The sequence below is a fragment of the Mesitornis unicolor genome, unplaced genomic scaffold (genome assembly GCF_000695765.1).
Source record: "Mesitornis unicolor isolate BGI_N332 unplaced genomic scaffold, ASM69576v1 scaffold10231, whole genome shotgun sequence".
Lineage (NCBI taxonomy): Eukaryota > Metazoa > Chordata > Aves > Mesitornithiformes > Mesitornithidae > Mesitornis > Mesitornis unicolor.
This window is the reverse complement of record NW_010161685.1, coordinates 46,646-56,760: the sequence shown is the minus strand read 5'-3', so window position 1 is coordinate 56,760 and position 10,115 is coordinate 46,646. Positions and strand designations below refer to the sequence as shown.

Here is a 10,115-nt window from a genome sequence, read left to right as displayed (position 1 = left end):
AACTCTCTGAATATGTGCTGAGAAGTGATTTTGTGTGAAAACAAGGAGGACTTGGTTACACCACAGGTGATGATGGAAACTGCTAACAGAAAATGAAAAGTCACTCACTTTTCACATATTCTTGAAGCTGGAAAACTCTTTTTCCCATCCTCCTCCCCCTCTCACCTCGGCTCTGTTTGGGACTTTCTGAAGCTTTTTGGTTTGCTGTTTTAAGATGGTTTGGCTGACGCTGTGAAATCTCTCTCCTCCCCGCAGCAGCAGCCGTCGTCCCAAGGGAGGAGGCATTGCCCTGGCCGAAGGCACCGCTTTCTCTCCATGCTTCTCTAGAGGAGTTCAGATGGGATTAAAGTCCACATGGAGATATGGGAATGGACCAGGAATTTACTCTAAAAAGATGGTCAGCTGGCATTCGGGTTGCCTTATCTGCCTGGTGGTGGTCACCATGGCTGGACTTTCCCTGGCTCGACCTTCGTTTAATTTAGTTGTTGAAGACGCCACGCTGGAACCTGAAGGTAAATCACTCTCTGATGCTTAATTCCACAAAATAAGCTAATTTTAAATACCTGAAATAGAAGGCAAGTAACAGATTAGCCCTCAAGACTTATGTTTTTATGGACTTTTCTTGCTCACATGGGCTGTGTTCGTGCAAGCACGTGTTGGTTTAGTCTTATGCAAGTGGTGTCAGTGATTTCATTTGGGACTGTCATCGTGTTGTATAATCAAAGTGTACAGGTGAAAGTTTTTGGGAACGGGTCTTTAAGGAAACCGGTCTGCTGCCCTTATGCACGTGTTGCACGTTGCTGCCTGGAGAAATGAAATGCCTGCGTGTCTTTGTGAATCTCCTCACCTGAGAAGTCTGGAGCAAAAGAAATCCTGATAGTTTTTTAATCGCGTGGCCTGAATGGTTAATTTTGCCAGGCACTCTGCAAAGATGGTGTTGCGGCTTGAGTGGTGCTTGTGCTTGGAATACATTTCCCTGTTGTTGTTAATATCTGAGAACAGTCGGTACGGTGTCTGGATTGCAATTTTGGAAGTGTAAATGTTGAGATCCAAATAGCAAGGACTGCAGTTTATTGCAGTGAAAGCAAAGGCTAACTGAAACCTTTACATTGGAAGAGGTGCTTTGATAAAATCTCCTATTTTAAGCCTGCACCTGTTGGTATGTTCTTGTAGGTATATCCCTTCCTCAAGCTTTGCAAGGTGGTTTTCTTCTCTAAAGAGTGCCTGTGTTTTATTGTATTGTATTTAAGAATGTTTTTACTGTATTGTATGGGATCCTTCCACCTCTCTAAAGACCTCAGAGACCTTCCTTCATAAGGTTTTCCCTGTCCTTCGGAGAAATAATTAAGTTTCTGATAACTGTCAAAGCAATATGATAGTCCATAGAGCATTTCTGATCCAGCGAGCTTAGTGGAGAGAATTTGGCCTTCACGCACTCTACTACTGATGTCCATGGACACATTTTGTTTTTATTTGATACATTTTCATGCAAAACTTATTTGTTTCTATTTACTGCCTCTAAAAATAGACGTCACCAGCTAACGCATTTTTAGGATCTGTTCCAAGTACATTTTTATTGATGGCTGGGGATGAACTATTTAGAGGCGATGAGCCCTCCTCCCTACCAAGCATTCCTGAAAAAAATTAAAGTGTGGCAATATTGTCATCTGTCAGCCACAGAGATTGTTGATAGCAAAGACTTCGGGTTTTTTTTCCTTTTGAAGGTAACTTGAGAATTAAAACAAAGCCCAACTCTCATCACTACTTGCTGTATGATTTCTTAATTGCCCATCTGGTGCCTTTTTGGCTTTTCAGAGGAATGACAAAATCATAAATAATTCTGGATTCAGATTAGCTGTTTGTAGTGAGGTCCCCTAGTTTTAGGGTTAAATCAGAAAGAATGTGATTGCATGATTGGTGAAGCATTGGAGAGGGACAAGAGTAACATTTCTTTGATTGATGCCTGATAATTTTTCAGCTTTTCAGGGAAATAATAGCTTTTATTATTTTTCAAAGTGCAGTTTGAAAACACATTTCTTCCATGGTGAATATCCAGTGGAATCTGTGTTTTATCAAAGTGTAAATTGTTAAACAGGATTTAAAACTTCTTCCCTGGGCAGGAAAGTTATTGACATGAAACAATTTTAGATGTCAGAACTCGAATCATTACCAGAAAGGAGAAAAAAAACACACTTCTAAGTTAATGGTATAATAAGAGCTTTTATGCTGCAGAATACAGGGAATTGTGTGGGATTTATATCTGAGATTTGGGAAATAAAACCTCCTTTATGTACTTCCTTAAACCTCTTTTTAAAAAAAAAACAACAACTTTTTACACAATCACCTTCTCTGGGTTCCATCACTGCCACCCACAAGCTCTCCAAGCCAAAATAAAACAAAAAAACCCTTCAAAAAAGACAAAGCAGACTTCTTTTTTAATTTAGTAAATGCCAAACATTTTGACCACAGCTAATCTGGGGGTCAGGTGCTCCAATAATGTAAGTTTTCGGCAGGGCTGCTGACTGTGCAGTCATTAGAGCGATGACATTTCGTACCAGCTGAGAAGGTCGCCAGGGCCATGACCTTTAGTGACATGTGTTGAGCTGTTCCTCAGCCTTCCTTCATGGACATGCCCTAAATTTTGTCTTTTTTGTGACGTTAGGTGCTTCTGTTGTTACTATTTATTGTCTTAGTGACTCAGAATATTCAAAAAAGCTGTATGCAACAGGAATTGAGATTGTGGGTTGTATTTCCTTTGATTGTAATAGCTAAGAGACAAGAATATATTCTCTAAACATAATTTTAGGGAAATTTGCAACTGTTTCTTCAGAGTATCTGGTCAAGTATGGACTTTAGTAATAAACTAAATCAACTAATCCACTGCGTGGATATGTGTGAAACCTTGTTACGAGTCCAGGAGCTTTAATTTTGGTTACTCACAGTCAATCTCGCCTCTTTGCCTTGCTTCTCTTGGGCGCTTTTATAAAACCTTGGACTTGTTGAGCTCTAAATCTCATCTGTGCCCGTTGGATATTGCTCACATGAAAGTATTTACACTGAAGATGGTATCTTGAACCGTTGTAAATTCTGATGTCAATGTTGATGTCATGAGCAGGGGTCAGTACCCGTTGTGGTGCTTTCATCCTTAAGCGGTGATGGCAGAATTGGCTGTTGAGCAGAAACAGGAGCTGCAGGAGTTTGTTTGGGCACTGTCAACTGTTGAATTATACCTCGCATCAAGTGTTTACGTGTATGTTTTTTATCCTAGGCAGCATAAAGACTTTCTGCTTTTAAATATTTAGAAATAAGCCTACCCCAGCGTGTATAAAGGAGCCATTCTCTTTCTGTGTACCGAGGCCGTGAAGGCCTTTGATAATAGCCAACATTTCAAAAGGGCTCTGACCGCACACATGGGTTGAAGGGTTACTTTGTGAACTGAATAATTAGTTTAGACATATATTTGATAAATAGCAAGCTCTCCCTTGACCTTCCCTTGCCCAGGCTGTGTGTTATCGTTCTGCTGGGTGGCTAATTTGGTCTTTCCCCCCACTATGCAATGCCTTGACGCTGTCCTTGGAGCACCCAGTTGGAGCCCTCGCCTGGTGCAATAACAGCGTGTTTCAGTTCTTTTAATTTAGGTCAAATTTCAAAGGACTAATTTAAGCTTTCCACAAGGGACAGCCTAATTCTGCCTCCTGTGAAAAACAGTAGTTACAAATGGCCTTAAATGTGCATTTGGGAGGTTCCTATGAGCAGCAGTGAAGAAGAGGCCTTCTTTGATGGGTGACGTACGCTTTGCTGGGCTCCAAAGTGAGTAAAGATTTGTCATTTGGGTTTTAACTCGATCACAGCTCTTTGCTGGTACCAAACAACAGCCAAATATAAACACATTTTGCGCAATACCTTCTTTTTTGTAAAAGTTGTTGTGTAATATGAGCAATATACCTTCATTTTTGTAAAAATATTGACAGTGCTTAAAGACTGGTCACCTGTGATCCCAAGGTTAATGTTCCCTGTGGTCTTGGTAGTCAGTAAAGTCCACGCTGAGACCCTTCATTAACCACCATGACCTGCCTGGATCAGGATGTGGGATCTTTTGAGGTCCTTAGGCTCCCAGGGCTGCAGCGTATGGAGGAGGGATGCTGCGGTGGTGGGATGTCCCCTGGCTCATCCTGGGGTGCCCCCATGGGTCCTCTCCATTCTGGTGCCACCCTGCTGTGGGGTTAGGACCCTGCCCAGTGGTCGTGTTCCTGAGGCAAAAGTGGCAGAGAAGCACCAGGATGTGGCTTCCAATTTGGTTGGAAAAATAAAGCAAAACGTTCACCTAAGGTTCTCCTGTGTTCCCCTCCTTTTTTTTTTAGTGCCGTTGCCTTTAATATCTACGAGTTATGATTAACAATTCAAACTGAGTAGTTAAATTAAAGTTTTTAAATTTTATTTATTTATTTTTTTAAGAAAGGGCAATTATCCCAGCCCATTATGGAGGAATGTGACATCCTCACAGCTCCGGGTGAGGGCTGGGTGCCCTTCCAGGGATCTGGTTCAGTAAGTTATTTGGCCCAGTGCAGGAATGGCTAGCTGGGATTTGGGGGAATTGGACAAGCAGCCAGATTAAATCAGTCTTAATGTGTCCATTCTGCCTTTAAAATCCGCAATCCTTTAGCAGGGGCATGGTCTTGAGCTGCCGACTAATTGGGCAGGGGCAGGGCTGTTATTTACAGTCGGCGTTGATGAGACACTGGGAGCTGGTAATGTGTCAGCGTGGCGACTTTTGCAGAGTAGCACAAATAATTGCACATTTCAGGCCTGTTTGCCATCTTTTACAATTGCAGCTTTTTGAAGGAAGTGAGGGAAAATGTTAACTTTTAGGAATTTGATTCCTTTACTGATTTATTTTTTTTTTGTTAATAGAGCCAAAATATTTTCAAGGATGCTGAGTTGTGGGTTTTTAAATTTTTTTTAACTTATTTTTTAAAACTACTTGTATAGATGCAACCCCAAACCAGCCACCAACTCCAATGGTTGCATAGTTTTCTAATCTTAAAATAGTTCTTCCTTCGCAGAGAACTTACAGATTTCAGGCTATAGTAACTTTTTTTTACGGGCGAGTTACAAACTTTCAAAAGCAGAATTTACAATGACAGTGCTGGCAACTGCAGTTCTGCAAGGCTGTGTACATGAGACGATGGACTGTTGTGGTGTTTTAATAACCTTAGTATAGCTCTTAACAAACATATGAGTTTATATCCAGCTTCCCAGCTTCAGTAGAAATGAGCACTTGCCTTTATACAAGTATATTTTAAAAATCAGTATTTTATTATTATGCTTTATTAGTATTTTATTATATTGTGAGAAAAATACTTAACTGTCACTTTTTGGATCATTAATAGAGAAAAATTCCTTACTACAGGGGTCAGACTTTTAAGTGTTAAACATTTGTGAGTCCTCAAGATTGAGGCTTTACAGTGAAAAGAGACTTTCTTCAGAGCAGCACACCTTAGCAATATAAATCCGTGTTTTTAAAAGAGCCATCACCCACTTAGGCAAGTTGTATCTTGTCTGTTTGTAACAGTGCACCTGGTTTAACTGGAAGAGAAAATTTATTTCACTGGTGTTAAGTAAGTGCAAAATTCAGGGACCCAAACCAGGTCTGAAATGATGAAGATCTGGAGTTTTGCACCTGTGTGCCTGAGGGTTTGGTTCCCCCATCATGGCCTGGAGATGTGGTGCTCCCCTGTCTCAGGTGGTCAGGCCCCCAAAATCAGGGCTGCCGTCTTGTTGTCCGGGGGACTAAACTGGCTTTGAAACTGATTGAAAGAGATGTTGGAGCAACTCTGGATACAGGCAAACCTTAAATAAAGACCAGATTTTCAAGAACGCAGCAGCTCCTGTTATAATTACGAAATGTGCACTGGGCTGTTGGGGAAGTTTGGCCTTTTGGGTTTCCATCAGAGCCGGGAACGTCAGCATTTACTGCTTGGAGACTGTGCCTCTCAAGCAGGACCGTTGCAAAATAAGTTATTTTGTAAAAGAAGTAAATATTTCTGTAGATTTTTAGGGGTTTGGTTTTCAGGACCTACTCCTGAGTATCTAAGGTATAGAGACATGTCTTGTGGGCTTCATTTTCTGCTGGTTCAGATCCTCTTGCTGCTTGTCACCACACAAATGACATTGTCTGCTTCAAAAAGAGGGACAGAAAGGCACACTAAGTTCTAGCTGAATTCTTCCTTTGCTTGCCTTGCTGTTATTATTTTAATTGTATTTTTACAAGGGCTGTAAGTGAAAGCACTTGGTGAACCTCAGCGCAGCGGAGGAGTTGGGAGATCTGACCTACTTTCATTCCCCTCCTCACATGCCGTTGCAAGTTGTGTGTAATTATTGCTTTTCCTCCCCTGCAAAAGAACTGGCTCATCAGTTTGGGACGTTACCCGCTGTCGAGCAGCCTCGCAAAGCGCCTTTCGGTAGCAAAGCCACAAAAATTGAGAAGGAGGAGAAAACTCCTTTGTATGAACAAAACAGCTTGCATTTGTGAGGGTTTACTGGGAAGGGCAGTGTGCTGGGGGACTGGAAGGGAGGAAAAGGAGAATGAGAAGCTGGTTGGGGAGGAGAAATGGCATATTTTGGCTGTATTTGGAGAAGGGTGTGCAGGGTCCAAGCGAGCTGCTGGCAGGACCCAGGCAGCACCCGAGGGTGCTTTTGTAGGACTTGCTTTGCAAGTTCGTAATGCTCAGTGTCTCAGTGTTGCAATGTTTAATTTGTTTCAAGGAAAGTAATGGGACTTTCGATTCTGAATGCCACCCAAAAGTTCTTAAAAATAATTTAAAACCCACAGTGTAAATTTTGAGCACTTTTTTTGAGCTTGGTTCTATGAAGCATAGTTTAATAATGAAAAATAATCCTGTTTAGATGTTGCAGTGTTGAAGTACCCAGATTTATCTGATACTGTTTACTCACCAGGGAAGCACAGGTATTTCAGATGTGCAGTATTGAGGTGGAGGCTCTGTGGCACCAGTGCTTGGTCGTAGCCCTTCTCCTAATAATTCGGGAGCACTTGAACCACCTCCCATCAGTATGGTAAGGTACCCAGGAGCCACTGCTTCCATAACGAGTCATGGAGGTGTCTGCAAATTAAAAATATCCCCGGTCATGTAAATGGTTGTGGGCCACTTGGAAGTGCAGATATCCAGCCTTGGCGTTAACTTCAGGGCTTGTTCTGCTCCTGTGTCCCCAGGTGCCACTGGTGACTTCTCTGCGTGAAGCTGGGATTGAATTGGCTCTGGTGCCTTTTGACTCAACGCTGGTTAAAAGGGAGCTTGGTATGCCTTGAAACTTAAAAGTATTTGGAGAACATCCTATGATTTATAAGCGTTGTGGATAGGACTTTCAGAAGTGCTGAGGGGATGTTTTTGGGGATGTTGTTTCCAGTGACTTTTTCTCAAATTCCACTTTAGGAAGTGTGGGGAGCTGAGTTTCAGGGGAATGGGCAAGATGAGCCTTCCAGCTGAGCTGCTAAAATTAAGAGGATTTGTATAGTCAAGTAAAAATGGGAGCGCGTACAAAAGAAACAACTGCTGACTTGCTTATGGGGAATCTGAATAGATCTTCTCTGCGTCCAGAACTAACACTCAGACATGAAATTGTGCAATTGTGTCGAGCAGAAACAGTCCTGAGCGTGGCCTTCGGCAAACCTGGAAGAAAAAGGCTGTGTTTTTATGTTTGGATTTATGCTGTGTGCTGTTATGTCTTTATGTTGCTCCTGAAATGCAAATAAAGAACCTGAAAAAAGCTACAGATTGGAATAGATGCAAGAAAATATTAAAAACAGTAAAACCCTGTGCAGCTAAAAAATGTGGGCTCATCCCTTTTCCCATGGCTGTATATCCTCTATGGAGCCTTTCCCAAACAGGCTTTAATGCTAAGTTGGACAGTGGAGCTGGTTAAATTGCTCTGCCACTTGGTTTTGTGCAGAACACAGGAAGATTTGATGTTCTGCTGTTGCTGGAAGTCAAAACAATGAGAAAATGATCCTGGTCTTGGATTCTGCCTTTTAGAGAGAAAAGGTTAATTTTCTTGTTTTCCCCAGCTTTTCATTTGGGGTTCTGGCAAAAGGTGATACGTTTCCCCTTTGTATTGTATAATAGATTACATGAGAAGACTCTTCTGTAATGAGTTCGAGGAGTAGTTAATTATTTTTGAGATTGCGTTACATGTGTATTAAGTTTATATTGTGCTCCCCAGTGCATGTAATGCAGAGACTACCACTTGGCTACTTTAGACAGCTGATGGAGATTGTAGCTTGAACAGAAATGGTCAGGGTTTGGTGCTCTAAAAGTTCAAATCCTGAAGACAGCCTGTAGTTTCTCGTCATACTGATGAATTTATAGAAGGCAGCACGATAATTCTAGGGTATCTGGTGCGACTGACTGCTCAAGGTTGGAGGTATTTTCTCCCTCCCTGGTTACCATGTCTATGCAAAAGACATACTGAGGCTTTGCTGTTTTTTGCACTGTCTCGTATCTGGAGATAAAAATGGTCACTTTTGCACAAAAAAAGTCTTCATCCTGTAAGGAGCAGACCGTGAAGAATGGGGACAAACAGGAAGAAATAGCAGGGCAGTTCCCAGCAGCAGGAGGTGGCCTCGCTGGTCTCTCTGCTGTTTACTTTGAGCTTGGCATGCTCCAAGTCTTCCCTGGCTTGGCTTCCCAAAGCACACAGCCGAGCCCACGAGCATGTGATACTTGGCATTTTTGACGCATGTTACGTGGTTGTGCAGCCATAACTCAACACTTGCAACTGTAGAGACAGGTAGGAGCATGCAGGCTACAAGTTGTAGGAACTTTTAATCTCTGCATGAAGCCTAGACTAGTACAATTTTTTTTTCCTTCAAGAATGAGTCTTCCTCCTTTAACTATGAGACCCTACTGCTTTGCAGCCATTAAAGCCATGCTGAAATAGTTAATGAAATAGTTCACCTCACCCCACATCAGCCAACACACCAACATAGCACAGGAACCTCATGAGATTTACCCCCACTGCTGGGTTGGATGAGGCCCTTGTAGCCAGAGGTAGATGCTACTTGGGGGTAGTTACCTCAGGGAGTTGCACGTCCATAATTGCTCATGTCTCAAAGATCTTTACACAAGGCAGATAGATGTAATCACATGGGGATAACTTTTGGGTGCATATGCAGAGGTTTTTTTCTTGGCCAGGAGGTCCTGCAAGTGGTGAAACTCCTTGCTGCTCATCAGAATGATTTATTTTTCTAAGCTTTCAAAGCTTGGGAAAACAAGTTAATGCAGAGTAATATTTTCCTTTACCCATGATGACACTGGCAAGTATTTTGATTGGAGAAGATTCATTTCTTTTTATGATCTCAGTGTATGTAACACTCAATAGGAGCTGACGTGCTGCTGGAAGTCCATGCTATAGCAGGTCAGTATGGCTGGAAGCTCCTCACTTGCTAGAGTACTGGCCATGGATTTTGTGGCACCTCTTACTTTGTTTTGAAGGTTTTCACTTCCAGGCCAAAAGGATTCTTCCTGTTGCTCGGATAATTTTCATTTATTTTTTGGTCTGGTTTCATCTCTTGTACAGCCGTCAGATGCCTTGGTCCTTATAGAATAAGGATAACAGGGTTGAAGAAGATGCCAGGAAAAAATATCTCAATTTAATTTGAGGATAGTTGAGCGCTTAACATTTTAAGCACGTTTTAACATTGGAAGTGACTGCTCTCAAATGGAGCAGCCCAGGAGCTTATTTTAAAGGCATGAATGAAGACGTAGAATCTGCCACATATTTGTGTGTAACTATCACCAATGTCTCCTCGATGCTTTGTGTTTGATGAAGTTTTTCTACAAGGCCTAGATATTTTCTGTCAGATTTGAACAAGTAATGTTTTTTCTGCATTAGAGAGCTGCGAAATGACTCCTGCTTTTCAGTGTTGTTCAGTGACAAGGGATTTTTTTTTTAATAATTATTATTTTTAGTGTTTTAAGATTATGGAAGGAACTGTAGTAATCTGGAACTGTAGTAATCTGGAAAGGAAAGTATTTTATCAGAACAGAGAGACTTCCTGATGATGCCTGGCAGAGGCAGAGCTGGCGGAAACGCAGTAA

At 41.8% G+C, this 10,115-nt stretch overlaps 1 protein-coding gene across 1 annotated transcript in view; it reads left to right on the top strand.

The window, feature by feature from the left end:
• Positions 1-262: 262 nt before the first annotated feature.
• The window catches only part of LOC104547622 (fibroblast growth factor receptor 2-like), a 51,767-nt gene continuing 41,914 nt past the window's right edge, over positions 263-10,115 (top strand). Inside the window, exon 1 of the mRNA XM_010193405.1 lies at positions 263-512. Within this exon, the coding sequence (XP_010191707.1) occupies positions 338-512 (175 nt within the window). The 5' untranslated portion in view covers positions 263-337. The remainder of the gene's footprint in view (positions 513-10,115) is intronic.